Source organism: Oryza sativa, chromosome 1 (genome assembly GCF_034140825.1).
Source record: "Oryza sativa Japonica Group chromosome 1, ASM3414082v1".
Taxonomy (NCBI): Eukaryota; Viridiplantae; Streptophyta; class Magnoliopsida; order Poales; family Poaceae; genus Oryza; species Oryza sativa.
In genome coordinates, this window is record NC_089035.1 from 20,016,889 (window position 1) to 20,037,121 (window position 20,233).

Below are 20,233 nucleotides of genomic sequence, written 5' to 3' on the forward strand. Positions count from 1 at the left end.
TGCAGCGAAAAAAGATAAAAGCGAGCTAAGCCTGAAGACTTGACTCCTGCAGCGGGCGACTCCATTCCACAGGCATCCTTGACGGCAGCGACGAAACCAACCTCTTCGAGACATCTTCAACTGAGAAGGACTTCAACTCTGGTGTGGAGGAAAAGAGAGCAAGACTGAGTACTACCCACTGTACTCAGCAAGTCATACCGGAAGAGGAGGTATGATGCAAGATATATCCAAGGGAGGCTAAAGGTTCTTTTGCATAAAGCCGGCATTTCAAAGCAGTAGTTGAAAGCAGTAAAACAGTTGTAGTAATTAATCCATATTAACCAATCACTGTCCAACGTTACACCACGTTGCAATAGGCCCAAACCACCACCTGAACTAATCAGTTCCAAAAGCTAACTAGGGTGAAACTAATCACGGTGAATCTGGTCGACCGCCCATAACCGCGGGCACGGCTATTCGAATAGTTTTACTCTGATCAGAGGTGTACAACTGTACCCACAAGACACAGCCCCACGACACGTTCCCGTGCGCCGACATGCCACCACGACATACCGGAAAGAGGCCGTGACAGGACCCTTCGCATAACCCCCTCTAACCGATCGCACCACACCTTAGGGTTCGCCCCCGTCCCCAGCAGGCAACGGGCAGCCCCCCTTTCGTGCCGCGGTGAATCCGGAAGCCGATCAACCGGACACCCCGGCCGACCCAACTCCATCACGCCCACCCTTGCCTGGGTACGTCGGCTAGAGAAAAGCTACACTACAAGCCCAGCCGTTGCCCACGCTGGCTTGTGGTAAGTACGATAAATTCTTCCAGGGCATCCCGCAAACCGGTCCTTAAATGCCATGGGTGCGACTAGCAAGACCATGCACCCACAGCCCACCATGACGTGTATTTTAATTAACCAACACCATTACGGTGGCACTAAAACAAAGCTATACCAATAATCAAGTCTATGCTTTAATGTGATCCCCCTTTGTGCACTAGTTGAACTAAGCATGGCTAAGCATCTCCTAAACCAACATCTAGTCGTTTTAATACCCACGTTATCAACGGCATAAGGTAAACAATATATGGCTGAATAATAGGACCCATCCCAAATCATATTGTAAAACAATGCAATATTTAATAGAAATGCGGGATATTTGTAAATTGGGTACAATATGATCAATTGTATTGCATGACTTGCCTTGCTCTCGCACTGATGGAACCACAGCAACGTCTTCGAGAAACCGCGAATCGACGAAACGGCCGAAATCTACGCGACGAACAAAGCACGCAAGCAAAACATGCTATAAGACTACTGAAACAGAGAACAAAGCCATTTTTAATGGATTCTACACATTTTTATGAATTTACTGAGACTTGAATGGACTTAATCGGAGCTCGGATGAATTAGTTATGATTTTTAGAAGATTCTCTGTGTTTTTACTATTAAAGAAAAGCCTTAATCAATTTATTGCGCAATATTGCCCCAGGGCTTACGTCAGCAAGGGGTGGGGCGGCGCCGACATGCGGGCCCCACTGGACAGAGGCACAGGAGAGAGGGAGAGGGGGCGGCTGGCAGGCGGGACCCACCGGGCAGCGTCACAAGGGGGGGGAAGCGGCGAGGCGCCCGGTCGGTCCGGCTCGGCTTCAAGCTGGCCGGCCGGTTATGGCGAGGGCGGCGGCGGCAAGCGGCCACCGACGGCGGCGGCCGGCGATGCAGGCGACGGCGCTTCACGGCGAAGCGCATGCGGGGAGCGGCGGCGCGCGCGAGAGGAAGAGAAGGGGAGGGAGTTCTCACCGGGGTTCGGCCGGCGCGGGAGGATACGACGGCAAACGGCGACGGTGAGCGACCGGAGGGCGACGGTGAACGGCGGCCGAGCTCCGGGACACCCTAAGAGAGGAAGTGAGAGAGGTTAGATGGAGAGAAGGTGTCCACGGCGAGCGAGAGCCATGGCCGACGGCGGCAGCTATGGTGGAAGCTCACCGGAGTGCGAGGAGATGCGAGCTCCGGCGATGGAATTGGACGGGAGAACGGCGGACGAGGTGGACCTCGGGATGGCGGACGCGGCGGCGCCGATGGCGGGGTGCGGCGGCGACCCTAGCGGCTGCCAGAGGCGGCCGGAGCGGTGGAGATGGCGGCGGCGGGTGGGTGCACGGTGCTAGGGCGATAGGGAGCTCGGGGGCGGACGGCGAAAGAGGGAAAAAGGTGGAGAGAGGCGCGGTGGTCGGTTATATAGAGGTGGGGAGGCCGGACGTGGCCGGGAGCGGCGGTTCCGCGGCGACGACGTGGAGAGGTGGAGGAGGAGAGAGAGGGGGAGAGGATTCAAATCGAATCCCGTCCGTGCGGACGCGCGCGCGGACGGGAGAGGGCAGGGCGTGGGGCGGCGACGTGGGGACGTGTGGGCGCGGAGTGGGGCGCGGATGCGGAGAAAGCGGCGGCGTGGGCGGCGGTTTCGGCGGCGGATGGTGGCGGCTGCCGGAGGTTAGGGACGACCGACAGGTGGGCCCCACCTGTCGGTGCCCGGGAGGAGAGGGGAGGTGGGATGGACTTCGGGGAGGGGAGGTGAAGCGGGCCGGCGCTGGAGGGAATGGGCCGGGCCCAAGAAAAAGGAAAAAGGAGGGAAAAGAAAAGATAAAAGGAAAAAGGATTTTCCCAGGGATTTATATATTGCACATGCTCATTTTTAATTGGTTAAAATTATTTCCAATGCTCTGAAAATTCCGCTAAAAATCCTGTTAGCGTATTTTGACATGTAGAATCCAAGAAAAAATCCACATGCCGATTCCGATTATTATTTGCATTTATTAATTTAGGGTTTCTCTCTTGCCTCTAAAGAAATAATTTCTTCCAACCATTTATTAATTGAATTTTTGCTTGGGAAAAGAACTTCTGGGCGCGACATATATCGAATACTATGTGGAGAAACTCAACTGCTACTGATCTCCAACGTGTGAGCCCCTTTGTATTTGGCCATGGTTTGCTTTTCATGCTTGCTTGCTTGTGTTATTAGCAACTTATCTACCGTGCTAGGCTCCGAGCGTTTCATTTGTTTCATCTTATTTCCCCAGTTACCTCACCCTCACACATAGTCTGATAGTCTTGCCCTATTGGACACTCCAGGAGATCTTGCGATATAAATCAAAGAGCAATTGCTCGCAAGATTGTCGAAACTAGATTTCGTCAATACTAAAAAGAGTGGCGAATAAGCTATGAAAGTGGATGGGTTATGAGACAAATGATTTATACAGATTTAGGCCTTCTCGATGAGAAGTAATACCCTACTTCTGTCCAAGGAAATATTCCGCCGATTATAGTATTGAATTGACGATCTGGGATATGATTCTGCCCTCAAGGGACTCCCAATCCCTCCTTACATAGGTGAAGGAGTCGGGATTACAGAATAAAGACTTTATCCCTTACGGTCTAAGTGATACTTTACAATTGTAATCAACTAAGACTACGAGATACTTTCTTGACATACAAGTTAACAAATTACCGGAGTCCTTATCTTTACATATTTTGTTACTATGAGTTACCCCCGATATCTAGTCAGGTAACGTAGTACCCATAATCTACATAGTAGCCCCTGAGACCTTCACAGATGACGAGACAACCTACTCCTGAGTGGTAATGATCTTCTCCCGAGTGATTTCATGAAGAATCCGAGTACTTGAATCATCCTCACCACAACTCCCGAGTACCTCAATCATCTCAAGTTGTGAAGGGATAAAAAAGAAAAAAAATCTAGGTGCATTGACTAGATGCACCTAATTAGGTGTAGCCCCCAACTATGTGATTAGTTGAACAAACTATATATACATTCAAGGAAAAAATAACCAACCGTGTGGTTTATAAAAAAATATATATAGTCACCAAAATGACTGATTCAATTATAAAACATATATATGTGGCTTAAATCTTCAGAAATAATAATAATTTATAGGATATACCAACTGCTTTTGATATAAAAAAAACATTTAGCCTAAGCGTAAATGCTGATTTTAACGACTCACTTACGTGATAACAACATTTGATATAGTAATCGAAATGTTTGTAACGAACCCCACAGCTTTTGCAGCTTATAAAGAAGCCCACAAAATAAGCATAAAAATGCTATAAACTACAGGGTACCTTTTAAATTGCATCGTAGCAATTCCCTAAGGAATTAACTAACTGTGGTATAAAATGATTTGTAACGGTATTAGGTATTTGATCATGTGCAAATTACCAAAACAAAGTTTGCTGAAGTCCCAAAGGAACGTTCCAACCGCACCAAAGGATGAAAACACTGTTTTTTTTTTAAGTCCATGAAGCTTTTTTTTTTCTTTTTAATTTTCCGGGATGGGTAGGTATAAGAAAAGAGTGGGAAGCTGATGAAAAGACCTTTCAATAAAAAATGCCTACAATTTTCAAATCATTCAGATTCTTTCGGTAATAAACACAGATCAATATAACAGTAGCGACATTCAGGTATGTTCAGAGTATTAAGATATGATGGGAATCACAACGACTGAGAACTCTTTGGACGCACTATTTCAAATAAAGCAACGGGAAATATCCAAGCTCTATGTTTGTTCTCTCCTCTCCGTCTCCCTTTCTTCAGTACGGCCCATGAAAAGAAAAGGCAATGGGCCTAGCAAAGTGGACAGAAAAGTCTCCGAGAGCAAACAACCCGCACAACAAAAAAACAAAAAAAAAAAAAAAAAAAAAAAAAAAAACGGAAAGGGAAAGAAATCAATAAGGGAAAGAAGACCGGGCCGACAACGTTCGCTGGAACAGAAGTTGGCGAATGTTCGCCAGGTAGCCATTTCGCCACCCCTCCCTTCCCCCACGTTGGCTGCGTTGCACGGGGAGAAGCGCGCGTCTAGGCGCGAATTAGCATTTTGTAATCTGCTTGTCACGTTAACGATTTATGTCGTAGTGCTTATTTTATACTCCCTCTGTTTCGAAATGTTTGACGCCGTTGACTTTTTGACACATGTTTGACCGTTTGTCTTATTTAAAAATTTTAAGTAATTATTAATTATTTTCCTATTATTTGATTCATTGTTAAATATATTTTTATGTAGGCATATAATTTACATATTTCACAAAAGTTTTTAAATAAGACGAATAGTCAAATATGTGCTAAAAAGTCAACGGTGTCAAACATTTCGAAATGGAGGGAGTAGTTTCAGAGTCGGTGGGACAATGCAAGACAAAACAAGTAGAAAAAACTTCTCCTACGGGAAACACAATGAACCAAATTCGTTGTGATTTCAAGATTACCATTGCCGTAGTTCTCATTTCTGAAGTAAGTAACTCCAATAAATTGTACCGCGTTTTCGATATATAAAAGCAGGGCAGTATGGCGGTATGGCCTTTTCTCTATGAAAAATAAATTGTACCAGAATACCCTCAAAATATGAACTCAGTGTCGAATAGAATTTTTCTTCGATCAACCACTAAAAATGTCCTTGAAATGCCCAAACGATCCCAACAAGAGCAAAACAAAGATCCTTGATTGCAAACCAAACAATAAAAACTTCCATTGTTTTCTAGAGGAAACAAAGAACATCACATAATCATTTAATCATCCAGCTTCGGGCCAGGAATATTCTTCTATCATCTCAAAAACTGCTTGCAACAGGAGACCTTAGTTAGTACTGTTCCAATGAAAGCTGACTTGTCATCCAATGCCGAATGCACTGGTCCTCTGTGTTACTTGAGTATCCAGAGGATAAGGTCACCTGACATGGATAATGCCAAATGTAGGCATGATTAATCTCATCAACAGCAACTTACATGTTATTTAGATTGTGAACTGGCTATCGACAACCTGGGGCTGTAATGGTCACTTCATTCACACTGCACAGCTCAAGATCAATAGCTGACGACGCCTCTCCGTTTCTGACCCTTACGTTGAAGTATGCTGGGTGCTTGGGCACAGGCAGACTCACCCCTTCACTGCTTAGCATTGCCACGACATCTGACATGGTAGGTCGATCAGCCGCATTCTCCTGTACACATAGCAATGCGATGTTGACGCATTTCATCATCAGTGGTGCTTCTACTAGGCAATCGGTTAACAGGACCACATCTATGAGTTTGAGCCATCTTCCCTCTGTCCATAGCTGCCAGGCCTGTAAAAATGCACGGTCAGAACTTACCCACGAAGTGATGCTAGCTAGCTAGTATATAAACATGCATAAGAGCACTTACATATCCTAGAAGATTTAGGAAGTCACCATACTGGTGGAAGCCAGGATTTCTTTTCCCACTTACGATCTCGAGGGTCAGAACACCGAAACTGAACACATCGGATTTGACCGAGAAGAGACCCTCAGAAGCATACTCAGGAGCCATGTAACCGCTGAAAAAACAAATCATAATCAGTGCTGGTACAAAATCTTTAAATTTTTGGATGTTAACTCATGTTAATGATATAGTCAAGTAATATGTGCTTACTATGTACCCGCCACCCTTTTTGTGTTTCCTTCAATATCATTAGAGCTGAATATTTTAGCTAGCCCAAAATCTGAAATTTTAGGATTCATATTATGATCCAAGAGAACATTACTTGCTTTCAGATCTCTATGTGTGACGCGCAAACGGGAGTGCTTGTGTAGGTACAGGAGTCCTTGTGCTATCCCTTCAATTATTGCCAGTCGTTTGTTCCAATCTAGCAAAGCTCTTTGATTTGGCTCATCTGCACATACGTGATACGTCATATAAGGTTTGCCCGAACAGCCTAACTGAAGATACGCTTCACCAATGTTTCTTACTTGAACCAAATAATCCAAAAGATGTAATTATACCAAGTATAGCAAACAACATAATATCAGTGAGGCTTTAGATACCAAATATGAAGAAGTCTAGGCTTTTTGTTTGGTAGATATTCATACACCAATATCTTCTCTTCTCCTTTACTGCAGCAACCCAGGAGTCTAACTAAATTGGAGTGCTGGAGTTTGGCTATAAGTTGAATTTCATTTCTGAACTCCACAAAACCTTGACCAGAATGTGAATCAAGCCTCTTAACAGCAATCTCTAATCTGTCAAGTTTACCCTGAAAATTTAAGGCGTTGATCAGTAAATACTGGGATTAATCTAAATTATGAGCAACGACTTGATTGTGTGGCATGTTAGGCCATTCTTAGAACTGATCAGTATTCACTATTCATGCGAAGTATAGTTAACCTTGTATATTGTACCAAAGCCACCTTCACCAATTTTGTTTTCTCGAGAGAAGTTATTGGTTGCACGTATTATGCATGCAAAGTCAAACAACAACTCCGAGCTCTGTCCTTGTATGGGCCAGGCTAGTGCTTCCTCTTCATACAAGTATGTAGAAGTTTTTTCTTGCAGGGAAGCTTTTCCTGAGTTGAGAATTGTTGTCATGTTCAGTTAGAGCCAGTAAAGCATTCATATACCTATTACTGGAATTGAAATTTGTGACCAACAAATTGCACAAAATAGCATTTCAACACCTAACCTATTTTATTCCTTCTGATGATCCATCCGAAGCCAAGGATGACGCAGAAGAGAAGTACACCCATCACGGGAAACACTATGCTTACAGCCAAACCACTGAGCTTTCTCTTGCTTCTATTGCCTAAAAATGGTAGTTGTTAAATATACACATTCATGGATGAACAAGGCACTAATAAAAGTCTCTACTTCAGATAGATGAGGTACATTGACATACCATCTGCAGATGTTGAATTCGTTGATGGCCCCATAATTCGCATGGGCTCCCCGTTGTAGAATATGCTTGTTTCGAACCTTATCAAACAACGCACCCCAATAATCCTTCCCCCTCTCCTCCCATCAAACCACTTCAGAGACTCCTGAATAGTACCCTGAAGACACTTGAAGCAACTTTCTGAAGAAAGGTCTGGTGTGCACTGCGTCAGGGAATAGATTGTCGGAAAGGCTCCACCGATGTCCATCTTCGCGGTGGCAAATCGCTTTTTGGTGCTGTACGCTGCCCACTTTGCTGTTTCACGAAGTAGTGTATACACGGTGCCAGTGACAAAGGAAATACTCTCGGCGTTGTTGGGTCCCACCCAGGGAACACTGGCTCGGTAATGTTGTTTATGTTCCATGCTGCAGTCTCTGGGATATTACTGGCAGCAGAGACAAAGTCCTGCTCGGAGAACCAAAGCTGGCATGTGTCCCTGTATACAGTCACTTCCTTACTGCGGCCACACCACTGCTGTACGTCGTCCACAGATGTTGAGGAGAGGCACGCAGCGCAGTCCGCACCCGTGACGTCCCCTCGGCAGAGCGTGAGGCCGTAGACGGTGTCTGGGGCGGCGCCAATGGAGCCAGCGGAGAAGCCACCGGACGCCGAGGCGTTCGCCACGATTGCAGCGACCAGACTAGCAAAAGGTTGGCCTCAAACGTGCTGTTCGGTTGGTAGGTCCGTCGTGCGGCCGTCGAGTTGCAGAACCTGGATATGGGGTTCAGAACTGGCACTGTGCCACTCGCTCCCCCGGTCGCCGATGCTGAGGGGGCAAAGATCAAGAGCAAGATGAGGAGATACAACATAGTAGTTTGGTGGTGGTTGGGCAGTGGGCACAAGCATGAATCACAAGTGGAGAGTTTGTTGAGATGCCTCAGAAAGGAAGAAGAAAAGTTAGTATTTTCGTAAAACTCTTGAAAGAATTCTCATCAAATGGGCGTGTGCTTGGCTTAAGCCAAGGAGTCATAGGGCCTGATTGGGGGAGCTTCTAGCTGCTGCAGCTTCTTCCAGAATTAGAAGCTCCCCCCAAACAGTCCAGCTGCTGCAGCTTCTTCCAGAATCAGAAGCTCCCCCCAAACAGTCCAGCTTTTGGTTCAGATTCTGAGAGAAGCTATAGTTGTAGAATCAAGAAAATAAACTAGAAGCAGAAACTGGAAAACCTAGCTTTTCCAGATTCTCGTAAGCTGGCTTTCAACCGGCTGCTTTTCAGAATTTTAAGCTCCCTCAAACTGACCCATAGTGCGGATACAGTAGTTCAGTAGATTGTGCCAAAAGGTAATGGAAGGGAACGTTTTGTTCATCTCTTACCTGATTCTTGCGCGCGTCAGTCCACCCACCGTGGTGTGGGTGAGGTCAAAATCAACACTGATTCCGCGACAGGAATTCGTCGTCAGATAGCAGGCATGTAGCAGACCAGCCGACCAGATTATTATCATCCTCCTGGTAGATCTGGGTAACAAGAACAAGAGAGTTCGAGTGGATGGCTAGCTAGACCTGAAAAATCACTGCTTCTATTAGTGGGACTTGGACTGGATCTGGGAATTGGGATTAGATTATAATACCTTGAGAAGACATGCATATTCGCTCGACAGGGTGTGTGTGACTCTGTGACGGCGGCAAGCCGGCACTGCCCACCGGAGCGCGCGGACGGCGGACTGACCGCCGTGGCATCGCCATCGCGGGAGCCGGGAGTGCCGCTCGTGGCTGCCGGTCGGGCAGTCCTCGCTTGCTGTTGCAGCGGACTGACCATTCGCTTTGCTCTTGGCCCACGCGGCAGTCGGAGCCGTGTTCGTCGCCACGTGGTTGCTTTCCGTGTTCGTCACCGTGTTCGATGGAGGACTTCCCCATCTGAAAATTCAGGTCAGGATCCTGTGTAGTTGCCACTTAAACATTTGTATGTGCATCGTATGATCTTGGTCCGGTTTAGTTTCCCTGTCAAAATTTTTTACCTTGTCACATTGAATGTTTCTATAAATGTATAGAGTTAATTGCACATATTACACAGATTACGTGTAAATTACGTGCAAATTACGAAACGAATCTTTTAAGCCTAATTACTCCATGATCTGACTATATATTGCTACAGTAAATATTTACTAATGATGGATTAATTAGGCTTAATAAATTCGTCTCACAGTTTACAGACGGATTCTGTAATTTGTTTTTGTTATTAGTTTACGTCAAATGTGTGTCCGTATATTCGATGTGACACACTAAAACTTTACACCACTAGATCTAAACACATCCCTAGAATGAATGAAAGATTATGATTCGTAGTTGGATAAATAAGATGTCAAGATGCCATATGCAGTTGCTATCGTGCGGTCATAATAGCAATGTACTTGATCTAAGTATCTAAATACTATTTTCGAGTATCTGGCTACGATATTTTGCTCCAAGATAATAGTATCGTATAGAGAAATGAGATTTTGCATACCATTTATAATGTTTAGCCTCACTTATTTATATTAATCGACAACAGAAAAGAGGTTCAATTGAGAATAGATAGCAAGATAGAAGGAAGGGATACTCTGAGACGGGTATTGAAAGAAAGCAGGAAATAGAGCGGGTAGCCAGATACGAGGTAGGGCATAGCAAGCGACGAAATGCTTCAAAGCTATTTATAAAGCGTAGGCTGAAACCGGTAAATTAAGGGGCCTAGACCTCGGGCTTAAGAACTACTCCATCCGTCCCAAATATAAGCATTTTTATCTATGACTCTGGAAAACTGTGTGTCTAGATTTGTAGCCAAAAATTGTTATATTTTGGGATAGAGGTAGTATATACTATAACTAGTTTTTTATAGAAAACCCAAGAATACTACTAACTAAGATCATCTCCAGCAATAGCCCCCATTTTAAAGCCCTCAAAGGGTAAATAAGGTGTGCCCTCATTTCCTTAGGACCCTAAAAATGCCTCCTAACTCTAGCAACAACTCTCATTTCTTAGCTCATATTCCTTTTTCTCTTTTATGTCAACGTACACTTTATATTTACACCTAGTTTAGTATCACAATAATACAAACATGAATATTTTTAACACATAGAAATACCATATTCAAATTAATATTTTCAAATACCACAGTATAAATTCAAATTCAAAATTTTCAAACACGGGGAAGCATTGAGGAAATGCAGAAACACAGTAATTTTGAGTGGAGGTGTCATATTTATATTATCATTATCATCATCAGAATCCACAGAGAAAAAAATGCAGCCCAATGACGCAAAATTCATTCTACGATCAATATTCAGCAATAGCAATGCCCTTTGTTTTGTTCTCTGCCTGACACAAGGTACTACCAACCAAAAGCAAAGTATAGAGCAGAGCACATATATCAGCTAGCAGCCTAGCAATGCAAACAACTTGCATCAGAGCACATACATTCAGAAAAAATCTTTACTTACAGAATGTTCAGAAAAGTGCAGAATGTTCAGAAAATCAACCACGTTCTTTTCTAATTGCATTCAGATAAACGGACGCTTGCAGGATGTTCAGAACTATATATAGATTTGGGAGTAAACAATGTTCAAATGTCCTACACTTTTCTATCTGCAACACGTACATACGGAGCATATGTGCGAGCAAATTAGAGTTTCGATGTCAGGGCAGCCTGCGGGGGGAGGAGATGCATGCGCGCGAAGCAAAAGTTCCTCCCGCACTGAAGAAACGTCGATGGGGGCTGTGCCCGGAGCCCTTAGGAATAAGGACTGTGGGATGAGATCTGGTGGCCTTCTGAAAGTTCAAGTGCCATTGATTTGGTTTTGATGATTAATAACAAATCCAATTATGTGAGACTAATGTTTTTATAAGCATTTCTTTGCCTAGTCTCATGTGGATATGAAAGTGGAGTATTTGTGGACCTAAATCACAAGGATGAAATGCATGGAGATCAAGCTATATGTATCACTCTTTCTCTTCATGTACATATTGATATGTTCGTATATAATATTTCCACGTGATTGGCATATGCATGTGAGACTAATATTTTGTTTGAGTATTATCTCTTATTTAGTCTATTTACATTGAGAACGTGGAGACGATTAAGGTATGTTTTTATTTTAATATCTATATTTGAGAAATGCCTTCTATTCTTGTATAGGATAAGCTCTCAATGTTTAATATCTTGTTATGCATACTCTTGCTTCACACTAATATTTTGTATGCATACATTTAGGGGGAGCAAATCCTATACTTTAGTTATGCATGTAATCGATCCAAGTTATTCACCTTCATTTAATTGGGATCTTTACATTTGAACATATATTTGAGTATATGACAATTGTGGTGTTGATTAATACTCATCATTTATTCATATCCTTTTATACATGCGATCGGTTGGTCAACATGTGGAGGTTGACAACCGGATCATTGGGACTAATAGTTTTATTGAGTTGAATAAAAGAAATAGGTCCCAAGGATTACAAAGGTATTGATGCTCAAGTGATATCATTACACCTAACAATACCAAGAATGACAAAGTGAAGATATTGAAGATGTGTGATACGAAGTGGCTATTATGGCAAGATGGTGAAGGGCAAGCGATGCTCGGTCGCGATGAACCATGCGGCGGTGAAGGGCAAGCAAGGGGCTTGGCGCCGAAGAACCAAATCCGGTAGTGAAGGGCAAGTGACGGCTTTGTCATGATGGACCGTGAGAGACCATTTGAAGCTACAAGTAACCGCATCAATCATTTAAAGAATATATGGTAAAACGGTATCGGCATTGGCGTCCCTCAAGACAATGAAAGAAAGATAAAAAAAAGGCATTCCTAATGGTATAATTATCTTCTTATTTATATTTGAGTTTAGGAATATCGTACTATTAAGAGGGATGCAACGTCGAGGTGTTTGTGTATGTCTCGGTGCTCAAAGTGACCTATCATAGTGCTACCTTGAGAGAAACCCAAGCTTTAACCTATCCTTTGAGTGGTTTTAGACCTTGTTTTTGGTTGAGTTGGGTAGTCCTCTGAGCGAGCTTTCCATAAGTCCAAGTTCATCAAAAACGGACTCCCGAGCGAAAAGTTATAGCCGTTTTAGTCTGTGCTTTTCGGAAAGTCCGAAAAATTACCGGAAACTCCGAAAATTTTCGGAGTTGTCCAAAAAACAGCTACGAATCTGAGATTTGCTTCTGTAAGTTTTCGGACTTGTCAGAAAATGCTTTTCGGAAACTCCGAAAATTACAGTCTTGGCCTCCAACGGCTAGTTTTTGAAGGGCTCGGGTATATAAACTCCTCCACCCCTCCTTTGAGTGGCTGCTGCTCTTGGGGAGTATTAGACACATCCAAAGCCAAATAGCCCTCCCCATTTCCCTACCTTTGTGGTGTCTCTTTGTGAGGGGGATTTGAGAAGGGGAGAGAGTTGGATTGAGTGATTGAGGAATTGAGAGCTAGTGAGCTTCACTCCATCCTTTGTGGTGCCTCTTTGTGAGAGGGATTTGAGAAGTGGAAAGAGTTAGATTGAGTGATTGAGAAGTTGAGAGGTAGTGAGCTTCACTCCACACTTTGAGCACTCGAGTTCATAGCAAGCAAATCTTCGATTGTGTTTGTTACTCTTGGGGACTAAGGTCTCCCAGACGGTTAGGCGTCGCCGGTGAGCACCCAAGGTTGTGGTGTGCCACGGAAAGTTTGTGAAGGCTTTGATTTCGCCTCCGCAAGGGAAGAAATCAAGAGTGAAACCAAGGAGTGCATTTGTGCAACTCGTGAGGAAAGGGTCGAAATAGGCCCGGCCCTTGTGGCTTCTCAACGGAGACGTAGGATCCGTAGATCTGAACTCCGGGAAACAAATCACGCGTCTCCTCTCTTGGTTTGCCCATTTGTGCATTCTCTCATATTATGCTTGAGCTTGTTTTTACCCGATCTACTTGCATGCTTAATTGATTTAGTTGGTGACCTTATATCTTGTTTAGATACCTTATTTGTCACCTTTTGATTCATATATATTTTGTTTATTTGAGCTACAAGTTCATAGCTGGTGTTTTATTACATTATCCGTCGAACTTTTCGGTTGAGACCAGAACTTCCAATCTCATATCGGAAGTTCCTATTTGAACCGAAAGTTCTCATCGTTCTAATATGCTATGAAGTTGTAATACATTTTAGGAACGCCTATTCACCCCCCGTCTAGGCGACATTAAGGTCCTTTCACCTTTTTATTCTAGAGGCTTGAGTAGGGGTTCTACTGGACCTAGATTTTTCCTCTTACCTCCTAAAAGTTATTTGAGAGCTGTGTTTAGGGTCTCTGCTGGAGATGCTCTAACCCCAATCATTCAAAAACAACTTATCGGGTTGGGCAACCAACACGTGAAATCGATGCCGGGCCACACTTCCTTCAATTAATTGTTTAGGTTTACCTTGGCAGATATTTTTTTTCCGCGGAGCTATTCCAAACATACCACACATTTCCATTTGTTTATTCTCATTCTTACTTCTTAAAATAGTTTTTCTTTTGAAACATTTTGCGACATGTTTAAGCATGAAAAATTCGCTTGGGGTAAGCTCGTAATTCCTACGAGGTGGAGATAATGGAGTCGATCCATGGATTTTTCTTCCTTTTGCCACATTTCGCTTAAAGGGTTGAAGGGAGATAGTGCATCTCTTATAGTGTGACGACGGTGTGTACAAGGCTCGAGAACGGATTCACGGCCATATGGCTGACCAGACTGGAAATGGTTGCTAATACGCCGTAGGCTGAGGAGAAAAAGGAAAGAGCCTGACTTATTCTGAGGAGAGAGTGGAGCCTATCGAAGCACTCTTGATAGTAAGTGAAAGGACCGTGATGTCGCCTAAGAGAGAGGGGGTGAATAGGCATTCCTAAAAATTATCACACCTTCATAGTAGCATATTAGAACGATGGGAACTTTTGGTCAAATTGGAACTTCTGGTAATCTTAACCCATATCAAGTATGAGAACCACCTCTCACAATTTTAATTTTCATATCTCACATGAGAAACTAGACAAAGGAGAGTTTAAAAAATGTTAGTCTCATATAATTAAATTTATCATTAATCATCAAAATAAAATTAATGGCACTTGACTTTCAGTAAGATCCTTGACTCGGAAAGACCATAAGGCCCATTCTCGACGTCCATTCTTCTATGATCACATCGATGCCATATTTCGAATCTTTCTTTGCTTGTTGGACTCCTACCCTCTGAAACTCTCCTTTCATGATTCTTATCGGAACTTAGGGCCTCTTAAGATTACTTTCAAAATCAACCTTACCGAAATTTTTGGTAAGTTGGTAGAATTGCCAAATTTTGGTTGGATGGAATAAATATATTGGGAGGGAACTATGCATCGGGCGCCTGATACGCGCGCGAAAAAAATTGGGCGCCCACGTATCGCTCCCTGCAGGCTGCGGCCTACTACTCCTATGCATTTTGGTAGCGCATATGCTGCATGCATAGGAATATCCTCTCTCCTCTTCATAACATTAAATATTTTTTTCTTCTAAATTATCTGTCCGATCTATGATCTAATTACACAGTTGCATTTCTTATAATTAAATCTTTATAACAAGATCTCACATGCTTATATTTTTTTTTAAAAAAATATAAGTTGCTTCATCACTTATTAAAAAATGTTTCATTACTTGGTCATTATATGTTTAAGTTCACTATATAGCATGTTTCAGAGAGATGCGACATTAAGAAAATATTAACTGCAACACTAACGACCACTACATGAAACATTAAGTATGAATGAGTGAAACATAAGAAAACTCATGCGAAACATACTATATATTTACATATATATTTAATTATCTTAAAACATTCTTATATCATGCATAAATTATAACGTAAAACATGATAAAATATTTAGTAAAATATCTAGAAAAACAACACCGTACAAACATGTGCAAATGTCCTAGTGAAACATGTTGGTATTTCTTACGACCACAGATAAATCCGCAAGCGCACGGAATACCGCTGTAGCACTTCACCTTCGGGTGACCCCAACAAGATATCAAACTCAGGGAACATGTGTAATCTACCTAAGGCTAAGACTATCTAAGGACAACAACTGTAGGTAAGCAGGCTAGGCTAGAGAGGACTTTCTATGAGTTTTAATTATCTAAGCTAAGCAAAGGTAATTTCCTATATGTTGCTTCGGGCACCGACCCCTGCTGGTCTGCCAACGTGGTTCCAGCTATAGCTCTATGATGTATCCGAACATGGAGGATTACTGGGACGGGATTCAGGGCTGTCACCACCTGCCGCCTACCTCTGACAAATCCGTGAGATACACAACAAACAAAGGTAATCTCTAACCTAGACATCACACCTAAGTTAGTAATTACTACTCTAATACTTGCGCAGGAACTTTCTTCTTTATCCGGAGTCCTAGTACTAGAGCAGTTAGTACGAATACTAAACAATAAACCCGCAAACATGGAAATATATCTTACTTAGATTAAATAACAAAAGAAAGGATCACGAATGCTTACTTTATAGAAGAAGTTCTTCGAGCCTGGAGCAGAGTGTACCGACAGCTCCGGTACTCCTCCAGAATTCCTCCTAAGAAGCTACACTCATCAAAATAGAAGTCGGATGAGCGCCAAACTTCCGGGCACTCATCCAGAGCTTCCCCTCACTCTCTACCTTATTCTAATGTACAAAAGATACAATAGAGCCTCTTGTAATTCAGCTCAAGTTGTGTATTGGAAATGAGAGTGAGCTCCTCCTTTTATAGGCAGGTCTGACGGTTACTGCCTATGCGAAATGACCAAACTACACGGACATTCTTGACGGCCTTTCTTTTTGAGCGGCGCTGTGTTTCCATCTGTATGGACATTGCAACATGAAACGTTAAGCGGGACTGATATCGTACACGGATTAGTTCGTAGGACTACTGCTCGACTTACTGCTTGCTCAATAGGGATGTATTCTGGGTCATCTTCAATACTGGGCGCTTGCGTAATCTGTATCTCAAACAGATCATTCGGTATCTGCCACGTGCCTTTGCTAGACGCCTCTTGTGTCGGTTCAGTCGCGATCGGTTCCTCGGAGGGAGCTTTCTCGTTTAGAATATGTGTCGAATATACTAGTCCTATTTGGTAACAGTTGGACTTGGAGTTGTAATAGGTGGTAGGGGGTCGAGTTAGAGTTGGTCTCTGTAATCCAGCATCTCTCTTAAATAGAGAGGGGGGCACCACAATGTAACGATGGTGACTTCAATGTAGCGTAGACACGCAGGGAGAGGATGGCAACGTGGCCATGGACTCGTAGTGGCTAGGTAATATATTGGTTGGGGAGGAGCGCCCATAATCAGAACCCCAGAAATATAGGCTTGGGCTGAACCTTGTTAGCAAATATCATGTGTTCGTATGTCGTCATCTGGCATGTCTTAGGTGATCTATGACTGAAAAGATCGAGAAGGTTAGTCGTTGTTCTACTATATCAACTAACTTTTATAACTTGTTTCAATAACAAGAACACTACGGTCATCAGCATCGGTTCTAATATCAAGCAACATCATCAACCCAACAAGCCTACGGACTATTTTATTCATCAACCTTATACAAAGAATTAAAAGCCAATTAAACAACCAGATACTCAAGTTATAACATAATAGACGCATCACGCTGATTTTTTGGTGTATCTGTCAACACCAACCTTCTAAGCTTGTTGCTAGCTCGATAAGCTTCTCGGTGCTGAAGTAGACGGTGTTGAGATGTTGGACCACAATGTCAATCTTTATAATGCTGAAGTTGAGGGTTTTTTTTTTTTAAGAAAAGGAAAGTTTTTAGCGTTATCCATTTCTCAAATAAGTCTGAGAAAAAGATCAAATGGTCAAAATCTCAGCAATCCATCGAACCCCACCTCCTCTCTCGTGGGATTTTGGTCGAACAGGCGGCGCGGCGGCGGCGGCGCCTCGTCCGCGGTACAAGCGTGCGTTACCCATGGCCTCGCCGGCGACGGCGACGGCCTCCCTGTGCTGCCGCCTCGTCCGCCTCCCCTTGTTAGTGCCCTATGCCCGCCGCCGCTCGCCGCTCTCGACCCGGTGCTCCGCCGCGCAGAGCCCCGACGCGGTGGACAGGGAGTACGCCGACCTCAACCTCCGCCCGCTCTACCCCAACGTCCGCCCTCTTCTTCCTCCCCCCGGTCTTCCTTCCTTACCCCCCCCAAGTAGAGCGCGAGCGCCACCCGTCTCACCGCTCTCTTCTCGTGGTTCACGCAGAGGGGCCATCACCTGCGCATCCGGCAGCACGTCAACCCGCTCAGCTCCTCTTTCTCGGTGAACCTCAACCTCCCTGCCTCCCCCAGCATTTTCAGATTTCAGCTTTCCTTCCTTTGATTAGGTGTTTTTTGTTTTTGTTTTTTCTGTGTAGGAGCCCACGGAGCCACCGGAGTGGAAGGAGGTGTTCGAGGATCCCCTGCTGCCACTCATGGTCGACATTGGCTGCGGTGCGTTCCTTCCTTCTTCCCCAATTCTTTTTTCTTTTCTTTTTTTTTTTTACTTTGCTGTGCTCATGTGTACTCAGATTGTATCAGCTTTATCTATGAAACGTTGCTATGTAGGGAGCGGGAGGTTCTTGATTTGGCTTGCCAAGAACTCCGGTGAAAGGCGAAACTACCTCGGCCTGGAGATTCGGCAGAAGGTTTCTGTTGTTCCGAGGTTTACTTTAAATGAATTTTGATTTCTGGAATGCATGATGCAATGTGGAGAGTTTTGTGTGCTAATGTGCTCCTTGCTTTGTTTGTTTAGTTGGTGGAGCGGTCGCAGTTCTGGGTAACCGAGTTGGGGCTTAGGAATGTGTAAGCTACCTTGGATTTTTACGTTAAAGCATCCAGTTTCCTTTTTTTTCAGAAAATGATGAGGCGATACTAAGTGGTTTCATTTTTGCACAGTTATTTTATGTTTGCAAATGCAACAGTGTCTTTCAACCAGATTGCGTCGTCGTACCCTGGTCCCCTGTCACTTGTTTCTATACTGGTGAGTATAGCTAGGTGTAATGTCAGTTTTCCGTGACGTTGGTTGAATATGCTAGTTTAGTTCCTGGTCTGCTTTTCTTTCATGTTTCGGAACCAGAATTTGATATTTTCTTTCTATAGTGTCCTGATCCCCATTTTAAGAAGAGGCATCACAAGAGAAGAGTTCTACAATCGCAGTTGGTGGATTCAATCACAAATAACCTCTGTTTAGGTGGACGGGTATGGCAATTCTTGTATGTATTTTGAAAAGTATACAGTTTTTGCATGAATAATGTGAAATCAGTATTTTACATTAGCATGATTGTTCCTAATATGCATTAGTTCTGTCCAATTGAATACCCTTTTATTTCGATTTATGTGAATAAACAGTATGGTTGGAATCTATTGTGTGAACCAGAATGTGAATAAATGATATGCTGCTCTGTGGCTTGCTGGGTTGGATGGCCTGAAATATCATTTAGTGGAATTTTGATAATATTAATTGTATACCTGTATAAGTTTTTACAGTTGCCAACTTGCCATCTGTCTACCACGGCGACACGTTATTTTGCAAATTGTCTTCTCAATAACTCACCATTTTTCCTTGTTAGGTTCTTTTGCAATCGGATGTACTCGAAGTGGCTGCAGACATGAGGGAAAGGTTTGATGAATACTCGGATGTGTTTGAGCATGTTGACTGTATTGATAAAGATCTTCGATGTGACAATGAAGGATGGCTTCTGGACAACCCAATGGGCATACGGACAGAGAGAGAAGTACATGCAGAGTTAGAAGGAGCAACCATATACAGGAGGATGTACCAAAAAACTAGAGATGTTTCTCACTAGAGATGTTCATCGGTTCAGTGGACACAGGAGTTATCCAAGCGGTAATGGTTAATGGCGTTCAGCTTTAATCTTGCATCCTAAATCAAAGCAGCCATCTTTCACCCTCGGTCGTCTATTACTGAAGCAAGTTTCATTCACTGCGTGCAATTCAGACAGTCTTGATTTTTTCTTGTCAGATGTGATGAGCGAAACCTGCCAATGGTTCGCATCTCTCCAATGTTTTGGCCCATCTTTTTTCTGTCGGATCATTCCTACGACAGATATCTGCGGTGGTAACCATATGTAAGTTCAGCGTCTGCTAGTCCATGATCATGAGCTAATGAACAGCTTTCAGGGTTGGGGTTGTTCTCTAGGAATCGAAGTGTAATGTGTCTTGGCAATCTTGATGGTGACTTTGATTATAAGGAAATTTTACAAACTTGCCGCAGCAAACTGACCATTTTTGAGACGCAGCTGCTAAAGAATGGTGTTTACAATAGAGAACTTGGCTCTCACTGGTGAAGTGGTGATAATAGGAGAGAAGGATGATCATGTTTTTTTCACATTACACTGTGTTATGATGTAGATCCCTGAACTTTGTATGGCCTGTAAATTGTAACCTTATGAATGTGTGGCAGCAGTGGACATTTTGCTAGCAACAGAATCATGCAATCTGAAGTAGCCGACAAACTTTTTTTTAGAGGAGCTTACAATCTTTGAGAATTGATATCACTGTATGGGTTTCATTCTACAATTCGTTTCACAGTAACCGCATG

General features: G+C 43.4%; 1 protein-coding gene and 1 pseudogene across 7 annotated transcripts; one reads left to right on the forward strand and one right to left on the reverse strand.

The window, feature by feature from the left end:
- Positions 1-5,381: 5,381 nt before the first annotated feature.
- LOC4326413 (cysteine-rich receptor-like protein kinase 10) lies at positions 5,382-9,443 on the reverse strand (annotated as a pseudogene). The gene is made up of 10 exons (XR_010737128.1): positions 9,278-9,443; positions 9,024-9,209; positions 7,677-8,478; positions 7,464-7,583; positions 7,169-7,347; positions 6,829-7,037; positions 6,437-6,677; positions 6,191-6,341; positions 5,808-6,111; positions 5,382-5,718 (listed from the first exon to the last, which is right to left on the reverse strand). The product of XR_010737128.1 is annotated as a cysteine-rich receptor-like protein kinase 10 (transcript).
- An 8,047-nt stretch (positions 9,444-17,490) lies between these two features.
- On the forward strand, positions 17,491-20,157 carry LOC4326418 (uncharacterized). 6 transcript variants are annotated; one of them, XM_026026280.2, is made up of 9 exons: positions 17,491-17,795; positions 17,897-17,953; positions 18,048-18,123; positions 18,211-18,317; positions 18,425-18,474; positions 18,568-18,652; positions 18,772-18,870; positions 19,242-19,519; positions 19,655-20,157. In XM_026026280.2, the coding sequence occupies exons 1-8, from the start codon at positions 17,505-17,507 to the stop codon at positions 19,476-19,478; spliced, it is 1,002 nt and encodes a 333-aa protein (XP_025882065.1). In that variant the 5' UTR covers positions 17,491-17,504; the 3' UTR covers positions 19,479-19,519; positions 19,655-20,157. The 6 variants fall into 6 exon arrangements, with proteins under 6 accessions (XP_025882065.1, XP_066168651.1, XP_025882061.1 ...); XM_066312554.1 differs by having other exon boundaries at positions 18,238-18,317; XM_026026276.2 differs by having other exon boundaries at positions 19,242-20,157.
- The last annotated feature ends 76 nt before the right edge of the window (positions 20,158-20,233 follow it).

Bases quoted from the DNA above. Each gene is read 5' to 3' on its own strand.
- LOC4326418 (XM_026026276.2), top strand. From the start codon at position 17,505: ATGGTCAAAATCTCAGCAATCCATCGAACCCCACCTCCTCTCTCGTGG. The intron at 17,796-17,896 runs GTCCGCCCTCTT...TGGTTCACGCAG, and splicing joins TCCGCCCGCTCTACCCCAAC to AGGGGCCATCACCTGCGCAT. The intron at 18,475-18,567 runs GTAAGCTACCTT...ATTTTTGCACAG, and splicing joins GAGTTGGGGCTTAGGAATGT to TTATTTTATGTTTGCAAATG.